This window comes from Chenopodium quinoa, unplaced genomic scaffold (genome assembly GCF_001683475.1).
Source record: "Chenopodium quinoa cultivar QQ74 unplaced genomic scaffold, ASM168347v1, whole genome shotgun sequence".
NCBI lineage: Eukaryota > Viridiplantae > Streptophyta > Magnoliopsida > Caryophyllales > Amaranthaceae > Chenopodium > Chenopodium quinoa.
Window position 1 is genome coordinate 576568 of NW_018744855.1, and position 20088 is coordinate 596655.

The 20088-nt window shown below is 34.1% G+C and overlaps 3 protein-coding genes across 3 annotated transcripts; 1 reads left to right on the forward strand and 2 right to left on the reverse strand.

Moving 5' to 3' along the window:
- The first annotated feature begins 4611 nt into the window (after nt 1-4611).
- LOC110704636 lies at nt 4612-8475 on the forward strand. The gene is made up of 5 exons (XM_021882452.1): nt 4612-4951; nt 5045-5122; nt 5215-5299; nt 5794-5882; nt 7756-8475. Exons 1-5 carry the CDS (start codon nt 4670-4672, stop codon nt 7897-7899), a joined length of 678 nt encoding a protein of 225 aa, XP_021738144.1. The 5' UTR covers nt 4612-4669; the 3' UTR covers nt 7900-8475.
- A 1455-nt stretch (nt 8476-9930) lies between these two features.
- LOC110704594 lies at nt 9931-11718 on the reverse strand. The gene is made up of 4 exons (XM_021882405.1): nt 10978-11718; nt 10779-10872; nt 10390-10445; nt 9931-10290 (listed from the first exon to the last, which is right to left on the reverse strand). The coding sequence occupies exons 1-4, from the start codon at nt 11074-11076 to the stop codon at nt 10129-10131; spliced, it is 411 nt and encodes a 136-aa protein (XP_021738097.1). The 5' UTR covers nt 11077-11718; the 3' UTR covers nt 9931-10128.
- A 2309-nt stretch (nt 11719-14027) lies between these two features.
- LOC110704637 (autophagy-related protein 8f) lies at nt 14028-18567 on the reverse strand. The gene is made up of 6 exons (XM_021882453.1): nt 18376-18567; nt 17057-17100; nt 16920-16975; nt 16458-16510; nt 14424-14542; nt 14028-14319 (listed from the first exon to the last, which is right to left on the reverse strand). Exons 2-6 carry the CDS (start codon nt 17091-17093, stop codon nt 14216-14218), a joined length of 369 nt encoding a protein of 122 aa, XP_021738145.1. The 5' UTR covers nt 17094-17100; nt 18376-18567; the 3' UTR covers nt 14028-14215.
- Between the last annotated feature and the right edge of the window lie 1521 nt (nt 18568-20088).

Sequence of the window (20088 nt, forward strand, 5' to 3'; positions counted from 1 at the left end):
AGAAGGCTAGTTTAGAAAAAGAGAGAGAGAGTAATCAAGAAAATCTTGATGAGAGTTGGTGAATGAAAACAGAGTTTTTAGCACATTATTAATAGAGAAAATCAGCCAAAAGATAAAACATCAAAAACAGAGTTCTGACGCAAAAAACCAAGTTAGCGCTAAACGCTGACCTTAGCGCCAGGCGCCAAGCGTAGCGTCAGGTGCTACAGCTGGCGTTTGGCGCTGACTCAGAAATCCACGCGTTTTCTTAAAATCAGATAGAAATTGCCGTACAGGAGGATAAAATCGTATTTTCCTCAAAAAACGTTCTTTGATTCTGATTAAAACTCTAAAAAGTCAACAAAAGTCAATTTATCAATGCTAATTGAATTAGGAATGAAAAGAACCTTCTAGAATACTAAAACCATTCTTAATTGCATTAGGAATGATAAATCTATATTAGGCCCTCCCTTAGATCATTGGCCCGCATATAAGGCTCAAACCCGACCCAATTCAGTAATTTGGCCATAACTTCTTCAATATTCATCGGAATTGGGCTTATAATATATCGTTGGAAAGCTCTTTTCAAGCCCCATCCAACTACACTATTCTTGGACCCATATCATGGACCAACAAAAATGGATTGGCTGTTTTCTTAAAATAGGTTTTTAAAAAAAGAGAGATGAGAAAAGAAATTAAAACTATCCGCAACACTAAACTTTCCATACTTTCACTTCATTCGATTATGATTCGACGTGAAAAGTACTCATCACTGAGTTTGGTTTTGGGGAGACACAAATGGGTGTCTACAGGGACCATGGTATACATTTCGGCAATTTTTATTTCTGGGCGAAAATAAGTCAAAAAATTCCAAAATTGAAGGCTAATATCCACGATTTTTGAGAAATTTTGGAGGTTTCGGGACCCAGTGTCGAAAAGACTTGAGATTTTAGGGAATACATCTCGGGGTCATATAATGTCGTTTGGAACCATATATGATAATTATTTGTTGTCATAAATGTTCATGGTAGGCTTGAGTTAATGAAATCGGTGCAAGTTGTAAAACGGTAAATTGGTCGTTTAAAGGCAAATTGGATGGTTCCACCCACCCAATTGGATTATTGGAGGGTATTAGGGACCATGGTAAATATTTCGGAAATTTTTATTTACGGGTGAAAAAAAAAGTCAAAAAATTCCAAAATTGAAGGCTAAGATCCACGCGTTTTCAGAAATTTTGGAGGTTTCGAGACCAGGTGTCGAAAAGCCTTAAAATTTTAGGGGATACATCTCGAGGTCATATAATGTCGTTTGGAACCATATATGATCATTATATGTTGTCATAAATGTTCAGGGTAGACTTGATTTAATGAAATCAGTGCAAGTTGTAAACCGGTAAATTGGTCGTTTAAAGGCAAATTGGAAGGTTACACCCACCCAATTGGACTCCCGGAGGATATTAGGGACCATGGTAAACATTTAGGCAATTTTATTTCCAGGCGAAAAAAAGTAAAAAAAAAATCCAAAATTAAAGGCTAATATCCACGGTTTTTGAGAAATTTTGGAGGTTTCAGGGCCCGGTGTCAAAAGGCCTTGAAATTTTAGGAGATACATCTCGGGGTCATATAATGTTGTTTGGAACCATATATGATCATTATATGTTGTTGACAGGCTAAAGTCGTATCACCTAATTAAAAGTAATTCCTAAAACCACTAACTAGAATAGATAGGGAAGTAGAGTCGAATCCATGGGGAAACAACGTTCTTTTATTTCTAATAAATTATTATAATCTAAATTATTAAGTAACCAAATTGTTGTTATTTAAAGGAATTATGCTACGGAGAATAAAAGTAGGGAGAAATAAAAGTAGGATGAAATAAATGAATAAAAGAACTAGGGCATAGGTTCACCAATAAATAATATTCCAGAGTAAAACATAATAATCAATCATCAATGCATCAATTAACCAGATCTCAAAGGGCTCTCGCTACGTATTATAATCACATAATTAATCTATCGGTATTAAATCGCATCTCTCGAATCTTGAGTTAACCATTTATAAATTAATTCCACCCATTGAAACTAAGCCTAAATATTAATTCTCATCTCTCGAATCTCAAATTAATATTTCTAAACTCATACATAAAAGACTAGCGCTAATCTAGTTGCAGAGCATTAAATCAATCAATTTTCATTGTTTTTTTCATTGTGTTTGTATTTTTTAAGGGTGGGGGATAGTTTAGATCTGGGCTTAGGGTTAGTTTGGGGTGAGTGGTGGACTTAAATCAATCAATTTTCATTGTTTTTTTCATTGTGTTTGTATTTTTTAAGGGTGGGGGATAGTTTAGATCTGGGCTTAGGGTTAGTTTGGGGTGAGTGGTGGACTGGTGGTGTCGGTGGCTGGTTGTGGCTGAGTGAGAGGGAGGTAGTGGCGGTGGTGGTGTGGTTCGGGTTAGGGTTAGGGGCTGGTAGTGGCGGTGGTTGTCTTCTTGAAATAGGGTGGTGACACATAGTGCCAAAGGTGGTGCGGCGTGTGTTTTTTTTTATTTTTTTATTTTGGCTCAAACAATATCCCACGGAAATTCCGTCGGAAAGGTACGACGAACTATTATTCCGTCGGAGATTTACGACGGATTTTTCCGGGCCAGAAACTTTCTTCCGACGGAAAGGTTGATTTTCCTACAAGAGGTTTTCCGAAGACAGTTTCCGTCGGAAACACGTTTTCCGATGGAATTTCATCGGAAAACAGCAGTTTTCTAGTAGTGTTAGGTCGGGTCAATAACAAGTCGTGTTGATTTCGATTCGGGTTAGTAACAGATCGGGTTGATTTTTTTTGTCGGGTTAGTAATAGGTCTGGTAAAATTCGGGTCGGGTCAATAACTAGTCGGGTTGAATTTGGGTCAGGTTAATCACAAGTCGGGTTGATTTCGGGTTGGGTTTGTAACAGGTCGGGTTAGGAAAGGGTCGGGTTGAACTCAGGTTATGTTAGTAACAAGTCGGGTTGAATTCGGGTTTTGACGGGTTAAAACGGGTTTGGGTAAATTTCGGTTCAATTCGGGTTCGGTTCAGGTCAATACTTTATGGGTTACATTTGGGTCAGGTCATCTCCAAGTCAGTTCATGTTTGGGTTCGGGCCTCACATACTCGGGTCAACTCGAGTCTAGGTTGGTTTCAGGTCGGGTCAGGCGGCTTGGGTCACCATTTTTTCGGGTTCAGATGGTTCGGTTAATAATCGGGTTTGAGTCGGTATTTCGGATCGAGTCAACTTTTGACAGCTCTACTTGTAGCAAGGCCACAAAATAATGACACTTGACATTTCAATTTATATATAAACTGGGTATGAAAAATATAAAGAAAGAGGGAAATAATAAACCTCAAAGCTTAGGACAACTCCAATTAGCTTGCCATGCCACATAAGCTTTAAATCTAATTATCATTTTAGCTACTTTTTGCTCCAATGACAAGCTATTAGCTTAGTAGTAGTTGTTGTTGGATAGAAAATACGAGTGCTTCTTGTCGCATAGTTCCTATATGCATTTGTTGCATAGAGAAGGGCAAAAGTGGAAAAAACGCATTCAGAATGATACTTTTTATGATTACAATGGTACATTTTTTGTATTATTATATATGTTTATTGTACTATTTATGTCTTAGTAGTACTATTATATCTCACAGTAGTATAATATTTTGATGTACCATTTACTTACTTACTTGTACTATTATCATAATATTTATACTACAACAACATTTAATGATACTATTTTACTATTAATTGGTACTTTATACTCTCACTACAACTTCAACTTTATTACTACATTGTCATCCTATATGCAATGTTTGTATATAAGAGCTATGCGATAGACCTTAACCAGAAAAATACATGGAAAGAGCTTAATTGGTGTAATGAGCATTTTATTTTGGCAAGTTTAATTCCCAAGCAAATTAGCTTGGCAAAGTTAATATGCTTAACCAAGCTAATTGAGTTTTCTAGCTCCAATGGTCAAACTAGTAATTAGGGAATTAATGAAATTGCAAGCAAATCTCTAGCTAAAAACATTGGATTTGCTCTTATGAATTGGAAAACTTACACATGAAGATTAACATTTTTTTTTTTTTTGAAATTGATCCTAATAATAATATAGCTGACCAATATATTCCGTATTTATAGTTTTGAACAGAAAAGTCTTATCACATGATATGGGTCTAATTTACAGTAGGATAGGATAATATTAGCATTTGTTATTTTAACACTCCCTCCGTCCCATAATACTAAGTATAATTTCTGTTAGTGTTTTCTCACGATATTTAAAGATAGGAGGAGAAAGTGGATGAAGTACATTGATAAAAGTGACAAAACTGACAAATACAATTATAGACAAAACTTAGAGAGAAAAAGTGAAGAAAAGTATAAAGCAGATACAAAATTTAAAGGTAATGCAGAAAGTCGAATGAATAAAGCTAAAAAGTGAGTGTATAATAATTTTTACATATTATCCAAAAATAAAAACAAAATAATTTTGACTCTCCAAAATAAGATTACAAGAATTATGGGACATATTGAGGTGGTGATTGTGAAATAATTTTGAGGCCCGAGAATTAAAAAAAAAAAAAAAAAAAAAAAAGTGAGGCCCAAAAAAGCTGAATGGTTACACGTTGGCCATTGGGTCCAATTTGGGATTAGCAGAAGAAGGAATGGGAGTGGAGAGGGAGAAGGAGATGGAGAAATTAGAAAGAATTCAAAGACGAATCCTGGAAAGAATAGCAAAGCTTGAGCTCCAACTTTCGTCTTCTTCATCCGATGACGCCGCCAATGACGCCACTGCAGTGCGTCTTTCCGGCATATTGCGGTCCAATGGTGTCAACGATTTCAAATTCAAGGTTGTCCCTTCCGATTACTACGAGCGCTCTCTTGAAGCTAGACGAGATCTCTTATCTGCGCCATCCATTCATCATCTTTGTAAAAGCATTGTTTTGGTATTTCACTCGATTTATTTTAAATGGAACGATTCATGATTGTAATGGATATTTTTGTTTATTTAATCTGGAATTATGAAATTATTTGTTCAGGTGAATACTCAAGCCCGGTCTGACGTTATTGATTGTAGCAACCGGTATAATTCTAAGTACTATGTGGTGGTTGTACAGGTGCTCTTTTCTTGTTTTCTTCACTTGTTAACTTACTATGCCAATGTCTTGTTTTAACTGTTAAATTTAATGTTGCTGGTTTTCTAATGCAGTACACTGCAAGATTCAATGCTGAAACTGTCAAAAACTACCTGTACACTCTCAACCAGGGCAAAGTTCCTAAAAAGAAATTCAATTGTCAGAACTCTCCTCTTCTTCTTCTCATTTTTTATCTCACTGTGTTTTAACAAAAGTTGTATTCGTTTTTGTATAAATATGGCTATTGGCTTAGGTATCTTAACTTACTCACCCCAAGTTCCACAAATGGGGTAATAAGGGTGGTAATGATTAATTGATTGCTGAATCTTACCTTTTTAGTCCCTTTGTGTTGCATCTGTTAGACATTGGCATTAGATAGTTTTAATTAAATAAATACTGTATAATTCATCAAGTGCATAGCTTGTTAATTGCATCAGCAACAATGAACTCCCATCCTGATTTTTTCCCAGCCTCCTCTTGCAGACTCTATGCCTAACTTCTTTCTGTCTTTGTATCTGAAAATAAATTAGATTCTTCTTCAGGATTGTCTTCTTGTTACAGCTACTGAGTTTATTTTTTTGTCTCAGCTTTCGCTGCTCCTTTCTAACTTTCAGTGATAAAAAACCTGGTTTTTTTTTTTCCTTCCTGGTCAGTGAGGCTTGCTCCAGAGGAAATATCAAACAACTTAACTGGATTTGAACATAATGCTGTTACATGCATTGGCATGAAGACTGACATACCGGTAATCAAATGCTATACACAACTATAAGCACATACTTATTGTGAAATGAAGATTTATTACATTATACCTGGTTGTGTAATGTGTCATTGTCTATGAATTATTGAATGTTCCCTTCAAATCCATATCCCTGTGTGTTAGGGATTGTGTATAAGCATATTAAACAATCTTTATCATTCCAAATTTTCGGTATGTGGCATTTATAGAGATCAGATTCGTGGTCTCTTTTTTTATCCTTCACATGTGGTTGGCTTTCTCCTGCTGCTTGTACCTGCAACACACTAGCCCATGACCATCTTTTGTCTGGGCAATCTATCGAATTCTGCTCTCCTGTTTTGGGCCCTATCTTTTGCCTTGCAATCAATCCATCAAACTGTCCAATGACCTCACCACTTGTGATTCCTCAATCCTTATTGAGGTTGAATGTTAGGGTCTAGGCTGGAGTTTTGAGTGTTTACACTATAAAGAGTTCTAATTCTGTTACTATTTGGTTTAATGTTTTTTTTTTTAATGTTCGGCAACTAGTAATTGAAGCTTTCCGGCTTGCCATCCTTTTGGAGTAGTTGGCTTTTAAAAGTTTTATGTTTTTTTAATCCATTTATGTATTCTGTGAGGTTAGCTGTTTTATTTGATGGTTAGTTTTGCTGAACACAGATTGCTGTAATTCTAGTAAGCTTTCTAGGCTCTTTCAAATTAATTCTATTTTTATGTAAAGTAGCTTGTTTCTGAAACTGAACTTTGTTCAGCTAGTCGGATATTGCCAGTGTGCTAGTTTTATATAGATACAAGTTTAAACTATGTAGCAAGTGCTTTACTACTAGTCAACTATTGTAAACTCTATAATTACAAAAACTTTTAGTTGCTGTGAAGCTCAAAGGTTAGCTTTAAAACTGTTACAATTTTGCATATTACTGACTACTGATATAAAACTGTAGCTTTAAAAGTCTCCAACAACTCTTCAAGTATCTTCTATGTTGGAATGTCAAGCCTCGAGTCCTAGGAAGCTGGACTTCTTTTAATCTTTGAGTTCCTGAATAGCATAAGACTCCTGTTGTCTATGTGATATGGAGTAGATCACTTGATGATTAGATTATCTCTAGAGTATTGTGCAAGCTGTGCATGCGCAGTAATTTTTTAGTTAGAAGTTGGTAACATTCAGTGATTGTTTTTGCTTGTGAATTGTATAAATTACTTACAGATCATACAAAGTCAATAGTAATACCTTGACGTAATTTGCATCAGAATAGTATTCTTATACGTAGTACTTCATATTAATTTTTAGCAAGTAACTAAGTTGGTAACATTCAGTGATTGTTTTTGCTTGTGAATTGTATAAATTACTTACAGATCATACAAAGTCAATAGTAATACGTTGACGTAATTTGCATCAGAATAGTATTCTTATACGTAGTACTTCATATGAATTTTTAGCAAGTAACTAAGGGTTTATTCCGATTTACTGAAAATAACTGAACTGAAATAAATTAGCAAAAGTAAAGAAAAGAACCGGACCGGACCTAATGAAAGATCTTTTCTTTTCAGTATAAAATCGTAATAGGCCTGTAATACATAAAAGTCATGTCCTGAGACAAAATGCTGTGAACCTACTAGTGAAGGCCATGCTTCTGCCTAAGAAGTGTCACTTTTCTAGTGTGTAAGAGGTGATCTCTTCTTTTAAGGGTCAGAGTTGCACCACCAAACTATTCAGCGAAGTGCATTAGCATTATACTTGAGCAAGAATTGATCCTTGAAAATTTTCATTTTAGCTACTTTGTTATTCTTGGTTTACATGTATCAATGTATGTGTGTTGTTTGATGATTTTGTTTGAAACATAGTCGGTTCAAAAATGTTTTCCTTGGGTCTGTCTGTTCCCAGGTTATATTGGATGAAGCAATTGTGAAGCTTTCGCCTGACTTCTTCTGGTTGGGAGGAGGGGAGATCTACTTAAAGATGGGGATCCGTACATCCGAATTCATTCAATTTGTGAAGCCATTTATTTTCAGCTGCAGCGCTGCTTGATTGTTCAAGATCAATCGAAAAATCATTGATTCAGTGCTACTATTATTTTACCAGAGCAATTTCCATCTCATTATTTGATTTTAAAATTGTATACCATTCAACAAGCTATATGCACTGCATGAGAAAGTACAGGTTCCTTGGATTATTATCGATTGAGTCATGAGTCATGGATCAGGACAATTTTGTTGAGAGGGCTCCAGTTGAATGGACCAAGATGTCTCCCGACTAACTTTGTAAGCGGATCAATGACCCATTATGTCTCCTATAGCTTACATGATTTTTAATAGTCAAAGATGGCCGGTTACAGGATTTGTCCCAAACGTTTTTCTTCTTGCCGTACTCGGTAAGTCGGTTCTCATATGGGTTACTGGGTTAGGGTCGCCATCTCTTTTGAACTTGTATGATTCATATAGATTAATGTTTTCAATATTTGCTACTCTGTACAAAGCTAGCCCTGCATACTTGACTTTTTTAATGGCTTGAGACTTTGCCACATTTGTCATCATGAGTTACAGAAACTGAGGTCAGATAAAATGTACACCACTCCTTCATTCATATCTTAGTTTCCTTAGTGTTTATTTTATTTTATTTCTAATTATTGGGACATTTATTTCTTTGTTTTCTCGGAGTATCTGTTTGTTTAAATGCCGACATATAAATGTTAGCTACGAGTTCCAATACAATTTTTAACACTAATTAGCATTAGTATATGAATTGGGTGGAACCGTGGAATGATTATATTTTAAGGGTTTAAAAATTGAGGAGCACTAGTAGAATGAAGTGATACACCATATGCCCAAGAGAAAAAGGAGAACTCATTGGAGACAAATTCACTTCAACTAATACTGAAGAAACAAATGAAAAGCCTACCACTATATGCCCAAACAGTCTTGGCTCACTTAGTAACGCTAACTTTAGGTCTTATTAGAGATAGATTTGGGTGTTTGGGGATGGAGATTTATTTACCTTTCAAACTGTCTAATCCATAAATACTAGACAAAGAAACCTCGAGTGTGTGAGTCTAATAAGAGCCCTTATCTTTGGCCTAAAAAAATTGAAACATATACGAATTTAAATACAACTAACAAAAGCGTACACTATCTTAATACAACAAAATCAATGAAGTGCTTATACACTAGCATTGCTACTTTGCTAGATAGCCAGTAATAACAATAATGCATGTATTGTGGTATAGATTGGTTGTTGTCACTAATAATCTAGGCTGGCGTTGCTACAACCTGGTATATTGATTTTGTTGCAAGCTTACAACTTTGTTTTTTTTTTTTGCAACTCTTTATCTTATAGATTTGTACTCCTCATATTTCCATATCTGTTTCCGCACCAATATTTGAATCTCCAAACAAATTAAAAAAAAAATGTGAATTGATTTTGTGCGTAAAAGGTAAAACACATGGACTTGTAAAAGAAATAAATGCATATTGGCACAAGTATCGGCAGGCACATTAAAGAGGAGATGTATGTTACAACATTGATATCGACCCGGGCCTCACATAAGATTATATCCCGAGACAAATATCCATATGATAGAGATTTGGTATATCTCACTTTTGGCCATTTAAAGATGATAGTGCAAGCATTATATTAGGAGTTGAATCATAGCATTATATTTTTCACCCGGCATGTGCACAATGTAGAGTCCGATAGCTTGATTAGGAGTTGAAACATTTCTAAATTATCCCTTTTCTTATGAATCTATTTACACTTAACAATGCAATAGGGAGACGTATGCATGGTCCATTGATGAGTGAAAATCATCAAGATATAGCATGTTGATTCTAATAATCCTTGGAATAATTTGTCATCTGATCTGTTACAGTTACATGGCGGGAGATTGGTAGTTGAGCATAACTGAAATAGCAGTTAAATAACAGAAACCTGCCGACTCTCCCTCGGTGTATTGTAATAAAGAGGAACCAAGCACCATACTTGTCCCTCCACTTGATCTTTCACGTTTAACTTCATTAATATAATTCCTTGTCCACAATTTATATATATATATATATTCACACATCGATCATACATATCGTTGTTCAAGGATACAAACAAAAAAAACTGTGGTCCTGTGGATCCACTGCATACTTAATATCATAGGTTTAATCATGTTGTTACATGTCTGAAAAACAGACTCAAAAGAAGGGAAATAATAAACATCGTTTTAGGAGCTAGCTTAGATTGATCATATAATTAAGGACAGTACGTATTCTATAGCTAATGATGGTTGTGAATCGGAGACTTGCGATGGGGATGAACATAATCCATGACCACGGCATCCTCCACTGATTCACCTTCATTTGCATCACTACTAGTCGGTTGTTTGGTCTCATCATGTGACTTCGATTCTAGCATTGATCTTACCTTCACTTTGAATCCCTGCCAACATAATAATGTGTGATTGTTAGTAATGTTCTCAATAACTAGTTCCATCCCCTTCTAATCATAAATTCTATTGTAAGGTATGTAGCTATCCACCTGCATATCTTTTGACGGCCATGAGTTATTTTCCAACGTAGCAATTGATATGTCATCTGCAAAGACAAAATTATTAATTAACGAAAACGAATGAAGCTGATTATATCAATAAAACTGCATGTTATAGTTAATTCATTGGATATACGGTCTTTATTATTACTAAGATAAGGTTGTGTACGTATATAATAGGCAATTCCATTATCCTTGCCACGCCTACGGGCTACGGCATCTACGAAGCTAAGGGTCGCATGCGCATGATCATATAAATGTCCTTGCTTACAACTTATTATTAACTGGGGCTGTGGCTATACTATAACATAGCTACCTAGATTATATTGGTTTTGGTTATTTTTGTCACCACAGTTAAATAATGGGACAAATTTATGTACCTGAAGATGTATACATGATATCCTCAAATATAGGAGATCCTTTGAGATCAATTTCATCATGTACTAGCTTTGTTTTCTCACCAGTATCCACCACCTTCAAATATATCCACATCATGTATATATACAAGATCACATCAGCATCTATTATTATCATTAATTAAGTTCAAATAGAAATACAGAGGTTAAATTATTCATATACCTTTGTATAGGAAACAAGATCAAAGGTGTGCCTTGCATTGCATGCATGCATTTGTAGTAATAACAAGGCAGCCAAAAACTTAAGCGCAACCGAAGACATGATAAGATGATTATCTAAAAAAAAGTGTGAGTATATATATATTAATGCGTATTATTAGGGCAAAAAAAAAAGGTGAAAAGCTAGCTAGTATTTAAATGAGGGAATTAAAGCTAGGGTTTTTTTTTTCCTTGAGTTATTGTTGTTTAGAATAGAAAGGGAGTAGTAGTGTACTAAGAGACATTTTAACACGAACATATATATAGAGGGCTATAAAATGAAGTTTTTGTAATTAGAAAAAAAAAAATAAAGAAAAGAAAAGAAAAAAAAGAGAAGCTAAGGAAGAGGAGGTCCTTAATTGCGAGAACATGGAGGTGTTTGGGTGATGATGAACCTTGATATTGGCAATTCAATTTATCTTTAGAAGGACTACACTTGTCCCCCTTTCTCCCTAACACTTTTTACTCTTGTGGGGCTTACATATTAGCCCCACCACTTCTACTAGGAGTACTACTCCTATTTCTCACTTCCCTTTACATGTCAATTGAGCAATCTACTTAACATACCTACATAGCTTCTTGGTAATCAATGATACGGAGTACTAAACGTACAATAATCAATCAACTACTAGTATTCTATTCCTCTATGATATTTACTATATACTAAGATTAGAAAATTACTTCTCATCCTAAATTAATTGTCACCACATTGTCTTATTTGTTTATTGTCTACTAGCTATAATTTCAATTCACCCACATATTTTACTTATTATACTTGTAGTTTTGGCCCTTCTTAGCTTTTGTTTGAAAGATAAAGGTGATAATTTTTTGGGACATCCTAAAATGTAATATAATGCGACTAATATATATGGTCATTAAAGTACTCCCTTCATATTTTAATAAGTGTTAAAATTTGATCAAACACGCATGCCGAGACATGATTTTGATCATTAATTTATCTAATCATGTGTTAATAAAATTATAGAAAAATTGGTATTATGAAAGTATACGTTATAACGAATCCAATAATGAATTATACAATAACATTTTTATTTAATATACTACCTCCGTTACATGTTATGTGCAACAAAAACATCGACACGGACTCCTATACAAAATTTGTATGTGAGTGGTAAATGGGGAGAGACATATAAAAAAACATGTGATGAAGAGAGAGATAAAGAGAAATGACAACCAATAAAAGGAAAGAAACATTTTTTTTTGACTTGTTGCAAATAAAGTGTAGCATCTATTTTTAGTAAATGTTGCACATAATATGAAACGGAGGTTGGAGGTAGTATTAGTAAATTAATCAAGTCAAACCCATTATGTGAATAGTGAAAAAAGTCACAGTGTAACACTTATTAAAACACGAAGAGAGTAGCTGAAAAAGGTGTTAATTTCCTTTACTATAGCCTCTTGCAGATTATAGGCTGTTACAAAGAATCTATATGTGAGTTATTCCAAATCAATGAAGAAGAGGGAGAATATCTAATATATAATGGTATTGTACTAATTTCCTTAACTAGAGTTGTATGTGCACTGGACAAAATTTCCTTTGAATCTCAACATTCTCTATTATCCTAGGAAAACATTAGCTTGTGAAGATTTGAAGATCCGACCTTTGATTCCAAATTTAGAAGCACTACCATCGTCAAATATCTAAGCTACCTACCCCGTCAAACAGCCAATATTGACTTATAACAACTACTACTTGTATTCTGTTGGGCATCCTAAACATGCACACTAGCAAGTCTCTCTACCAGGAAACAATAGTCACATAGTTTCAACACCTTGTAACCAAGTACATTATACAATTATTACTTACACACTCTTGTGAAAGAATTGAAATACATTTAAATCATGCATTATATAGCATACATGTCTCTATATTATATTATGGAAGTAAATCAGTAATTACAAGTCATTACTACGTACATACGAAAATATATTATTTAAAAAGTATGGTGGTGTTGGTAAATTCACTAAATTGGATAGATAGAAAATTAGAAACAGAAACAGAGAATAAGGGGCGGTTTGCTCATTTGTTACCCACCAGTCCATGTCCTGGTTCTAGGATTACTATGTCTTGTGTTTCACCCCAATTTAATTGGATGCTACAAAATCTTGAATTTTTCTTAATTTAAGCTTATTTTCTTGCCTAATTTACTGAGCTAGCCTGCTTAATTTGTAAAAAGTTGGAATGGTAGAATTTTGGTCCCTTAAAATGTATTTATTTGGAAATTAATGTCTTACGTCCAATAATAGTAGTAATATGGGTAGCTAGTCTTCGCACCAATATCTAGTAAGTCTTAATTACTGTTGATTAGCATGCTAATGCTAATGCTAATGCTAATTTAAGTAGTTATGTCAGTGCAGTACGAGTGGCTGTGTCCTCATGAGTGTGCCATCGGAGATCCCCATTTGTTAACGTAGATTGCATCATTTTAAGCTACTTCCTCCCAACGAGACTACTGTTACATGCATTTTTCTCATTGGTCCACCTACTTGCATATGTCCTTGAAATCATTACCACTAATTAGGATATGTCATCTTAATAAAAACATATACTGTATCTTATGGTACGGTCTAATTCATAAAACTGTTCAATATCGAGATATAGGCCTTTGGATTGTATACTGATTATTTGTGTTTAAGACATGCCTGAGACCATATCTACAGTGTATTTGTTGTTTATGCCCCTAATTTTAAAATAGCCGATTTATGTGAGTATAACTCTTTTTAGAGACGGAAGGAGTAGTAAAAATGAAAATTGAAGCAGCTAGAGACAAAAGAGCCCAGAGAATGGGCGATAGAGACAGGGTATGTAGTCAAAACCACCAAATTGCTTCCTTGGTAGAAATTGGGAACACAAAACAAACAAACAAAGTAGGCCCATTTTCATTGTCCACACGCAACATGCTAAGTGGCAGTAGCTCACGTTCCCTCCACATGAACATGATACGTAGTATTTACAATCAGATTGCATTCGTATAGCGAGGAGTGAGAATCTCATTACCTTTAACAAGTCTTAAAAGCAGTAAATTTTACCATTAAAACATCATAGGATCAAATTATTTACAGCATTTACACAATGTTTACTCCTTTTTGAGTGTAGAAACAGCAACTCACAATAGCTATGAAACCAAAATGACAACTATTCAATTATTTATGTTTGGGAGAATCCATCAAGTTACATCACATTACTCCATAGCAAGAAAACCAAATGTGTTCTCGCCACTGTAAGTAACATACAGGAACCCGTCATCATCTTTCTTCTCCTCATATATTGCAGACATGATTGCTCCTGCAGAAAACAAAGTGGGAGAGATTCATCAACACTCCATATTAATTAGGAAACCAAAGCATCAAAAGCGCAAGAGAGAGTGAGAAAAGTAGCACAAATATTACCAGTAGGTGGGAGGACATTATCCACGAAGATGAAGATTGCTTTCTCTGCACTTAGCTTGATCCTTTTGCGGATCACATAAACAAACTGTCCTACGGTCAAATCAGCTGGGACTAGGTATCTGCAATATTGTGAGTTACCAACTATGTCCATCAGATGAATCCTGGTATAAACTATAAAGATAATTCAGCTACTCTTTAAGTCTTAACATATTCAGTCTAACACAAAATCATATCATACTTCATATTAAACTATAGCAACAGCTAACCACCTAAAAAAAGTCCTTACAGTAGGTTTCACCCTTCGTAGCAGCTAGTTTTCTTCTGCATGCACTGAGGAGGAGCAGGTGTAACCAGCTTAACCCCAGACCAGCAAAGAAAACAACTGCTGCTTGGTTGACATTAGACAAATTGTACTATTATCAAAAGTTTCACTGTTTGTGATAGTGTTGAATAGCTCTAAATTGCTATTTAAATCAAGGTTCTTCTAACACTAGAATTCACAATACAACAATCATGCAAAAGATCGTATTATTCATATCTCCTTGAAAAGTAACTTGATTATGCACTAGTAAAAAAATTCCAGAGCCAATTTTACTGCTAAGGAACTCCTCTTGATCTTGACATTAGGTTAAGGGCACTACAGACCTTTGACAGAATCTAAGCCTTTTATACCCTGTCATTGCAAAAAAAAAACAAAACATGGAATCTAGAAAACGGCTTAAGCATAGAAGCATAGCATAAGATGAGCTTCAAGCAAGTACTACACGAACTTCTATGCTTATGCTGTTTGCTAAATTCCATGAGCTTCTATACTTGAGAATCCAAGCAAGTAAGCAAGTACTTAATGGAGGAATAAGTAAAATGAATGACCTCAATTCTAAATTTAAAGATTGGCAATATTGTCATTGCATCCAAGTCACTCTTTCAAAGGTTTCATCTTATAAGGTCCTGAGAACTTACAGGCTAAATACAGAGCATTTCTAATAACGTGAAATGCTAAAATTATACATTTTGATTAATCTCGTGGAGATTATGTAGCTGCATGAAGATTGTAGACCCATTGTTCTCTGTACCCCATTAATGACATTGATTATCCAAAGCAACATTAAGACAAAAATGCACATGTTTCAGGAAGGTGACAGCTCAGCAGACCATCAAGTAAAGGAGGAGGCATTGCCAGATCAATGTTCAATATACAGGCTAACAAGTAGGACTCTCAAGTTAGATAATTCAACACAAGAAAGCAAGAAAAGATACAATCCATGACTTTGTTTATGTTTCTTGTACCTGTCCATAACTTAGCTCCAGAATTTTTTCTTTCTTTCTTCATCACTTATTTTTTATTTTTTTATATTTATTTTTATTGCCAGCTAAACAAAAGATGAGCATTCCCCAACATTAGAAGACAATCTTCCCATTTTTTTCTTTACATTGCAGTAAGTTTAATGCCTTTTCAGAAAAGAAAAAGGGATTGAAGGCATTTAGTGCTGAAAGGTCTGAAAACTTTCACATTATTGGATTTAGACAAAAGGGTATTTTTCTGATATGATTCTAACAGGATTACTTCAATAAATAATACTACCTCTGTCTCATATTATTTGCAACAATTTGACGTAAAGTAGAGAGGAAAAATGTCTAATCGTTGCAAATGATATGAAACGGAGGTAGTAATACTAATGATAACTAAATATAAAAAATAAAAATATTCAGGTCAAAGCAGTCGGCAGAGTCTTTGTTTTGCATGCCAAAACTTAAGCACCCCTCCCTAAGATTTCTGGATTCATCACACTATATCTCCTATTAATTCTCCAAACCCTATCAAAATGAAAGATATAGATAACCCCATAAATGAGTAAGTACCCATGCATCACTGCATCAGTACTATTATACCAACAGATAGTTGCTTTGGTAAGATAAAGACAAACCAGAAATAATTAGTGCAACGAATTATCATGTAATACCATCAGAATACCATATAAAAGTTCAAATTTGATATAGTGATTCATACAAAAATAAAAGGAACAAAAATCTTACTTTTTCTTGTCAATATTAGGGATATCACTTCTCTCTGCTTTCTCCACAATCACCTTCAAAACACACCAACAACAATGACCAAATTATAAATGAAAACAAGAAGATAGAAGAGACCCAATAATAGATTGAGGAAAAACAATATCTCTCAATGCAAACTCACACCAAAGACATGGTTAGAAAACTCAATATGTAAGATAAAGGTCATGTTTAACAAAGGAAAATATGTAAACAAAATTGTTCTATTAGATTAGTAACAGATGGACAGCAGAGATGATGTAAAGCCATTAAAAACAAAGTGATGCTAGCATCATTTAGATTTCATTATCAGTTTGCGAATGTGATAATGTAAATCACCATTTGTACAAAAGAGAGGTACATATTCAACAAAGAAACTAATCAACAAAGCTAAGTCTAAACAACTGGTAGACATTAACAACCTGCAGGATATGTAAAATTGCCTACCGGTATTCTATCTGGGTATTTCTCTCTGATCCTGGCAGCCTCAGCACGTCTTTTCTCTGAAAACAATCAGGACGGAGGATAATTATGAGAATCAGAATCCAAATGGCTCCAACAAAAACCTAAGTTGAAAACCTTACCAAGATCATGTTCTTGCTTGAAGGAGCTCTTTGCCATTTAGATCCTGAAATAATGAGCCAAGGACTTCAGAATTTTGCTTTAATGTATACGAGTTATACAATATGAATAATTAGCAAACAGTAATATATATAGTGCCCACATATGTATCAGGCCAATATCTATCAAGGAGTAGTATTATCCCCACAGCCAAGCCATATATCATTTACTTTCACCACCATATATTAACAAGTAATGACGCAAATGTTTGATTAACAGATTATAAACCAGTTAAGTGAAACCAGAACCATCAGAAGGAGGACGCATTTTACAATTTAATAAGCAGGTAACCTTCAATAAGTCGCAAATGTGACCAATTGGCAGGTATGGGTGCATATTGGAAGGTTTGACACACCATTGTGCAGCATTCACAAAACATATTTAGTTTCCAAAGCATTTACATGTTTGCAATGTGATCCAAATACAAATGATCATGAAGCAGTTGATTAGTTTCCTAAATCTTTGTCAAAATTTTCATGTCAAACCCAATTGTCAGCATATTTGACTTAGTTATCTGTCCTCTCTCCCTTTCGTTTAACATATATAAATAGTTTTATTTGTACAGCCAGTACATATATATAAATTAGTCAAATGTCTGATATAGATAATTAGATATCTAGTCCAACATGGGTGCTGCGAATAAAGGAAATAAGCAATCAGAAAAAACCAATAACTGCCCTCTTAATTACGAATGCACTAAAGAAACTAGGGTCAAAGAGAAAGAAACAAAGACTCGTAAGTTCATAATCAAACTTGATATAATCTGCACGACTTGAGAATTACTCTTAAACTAAGTTTTATCTCTACGAAGTCAAGAAATCAACCTGAACAACATAAGTTCTTTTATAAGATTATGATTAAACGGAAGGGATTTCACAATTACTAATGATCTATCAATCTAATCATATGTTTGGTTCATCAAATATCAGGCATAATCACTAATTTCACTGAAATTTGAAATTTACAATACCATAATCAATCTTAACTTTTTTATTTCCCCCTTTTATCTCACAATTTACAAATTTATACAGTATGTTATTATGGAACAAGCAGACGATGAAACCTCACCCCCACAAAAATAATAAAAATTAAAAAGAATTACTGTAATCGAAAGATATATATACAGAGAACTGATCCGAAGCAATAAAACCAAAAAGATTGACATGTTGAAGTAGCAGATTTCATTGATTATATACTAATTCATTGATCATACCCAATATTGAAGAAGCAAGTTTAAAGAACAATTAAAAGAAAAAGGTAGAATTTTTAAGCAGCATCAAACCTTAAAAGCGGATAATTTGCAGGCGATTAGAGCAACGAATTCAGAGAAGAGAAGAAAGGATTGAATTATTAAGTTATGGTTAGGTCTGAGGTGGGTTTGAGTTTTGAGGATAAAGCTGAGATTATGATGACTTTGAAAAGCGATCTCTTTCTCCTTTTTTAATCCTTTATTTACAAATTTCTTGTTTTAGATTGTTTTGCTTTCTTATTCTTTCTGCCTTTTTTTAAGGCCTCTTGATGTTGAGTGCTCTGCCTCATACGCTTTCTCGGTATGATTGGGCCGCAAGCAATCACCTCTTAGTCTACTCGGTCAGCGGGTCGGGCCGGGTTGGGTTGGCCTTTTAGTAGAAATAGCATTACGTAGTACTTTGTACTCCCTCCGTTTTTTTTTATATGCATCAGTTGAAGATGCACGGAGTATTTAAATTGGATAAACCGAATATGATATGACTGCCTTTGCTTGAAATGCATATTTTGGGTTGCTTAAATCCGTTATGTTATAGGTCAGATTATTAATGATCAGCTCTACCCAATCATTATACTATGTATTATGAACTTTACGCCAACAAGCCAAGAGTATTTTTCATAAAAGATAACTATTGTCATTGATTTATTACTCTATTGGTTAATAATTATTTGATCAATTAACTATTTGATGTGAACTCCAACAACATTGTTATCCTGCAAAATTATTCAACAATTAACTATTGTACATAAGGAAATAAAAGACGTAATTGGTTAAAACCATAATTTTGGTAAAATCATTTCAGAGCAAAATAAAAATAATTATACATACAATCACTAGCTATACACTCAAACAAAATAATGGAAAAACACATGATCAGACATGGTACAACTATATTTAAGAGGGCAACTAAAGCATTATTAAGTACAAACAAAATAATTTCATACTAATACAGATTACAAGTAAAAGCTGCTTGTTGGTAAGTTAGCTTTTGATTATAGACAAGTTCCTATAATAATTAAATTTTGGACCTGGGCTGGAACTTCACGCAAAATGAGCGCTCTCCATTCCAGAAGGCCCACTTAACGTCTTATTTTAAATGTTAAACTCTTGACGGGCCTATCAACGCTTCAGCCCATGTATACTGACTGATTCTTTTAAATGTTAAATTCTTTTATTTCATCGTAAACTTGTGACAATAATTAGGCAAATTATTCCATGAGAGGTTTTGCTGTCTTGGCATAATCTTAGATTAAGATGGATGATAATTGCGGTCAATTGATTAACTTTGCATTAAAAAAAATTATACCAAGTACTCCGTATATAATATTCAACAATTGAAAAATAAAAGGGTTGATAGTTTCTCACATGAGATTTCTTTTTAAAATGCAGATATAATAGTCAACGAATTGACAATTTTCTTTATGCAAACTCATACTTGTGCAATTCTAATTTTCATTTATCCATGGACATGCTTCGTTTACCTCATATAGTCGTATGCTAACACTTTTCAGAAAGTGTACTATTAAATCATTATTTAATTTGAACTTATAATAACGATAATGATATTAGACGCAATGTCTACGTATTATATATTGTATAATTTTCTAGCAAAAACAAATGAGGGAGACAGTATCCAAATGGATTATAATGTAAAAAATTTCTAAATAAATGATTCATATACCTATATAGTGTTTAGCCTTTTACTACCTAATTTATAATCCAAAGTAGCTAAATAATTACAAATAA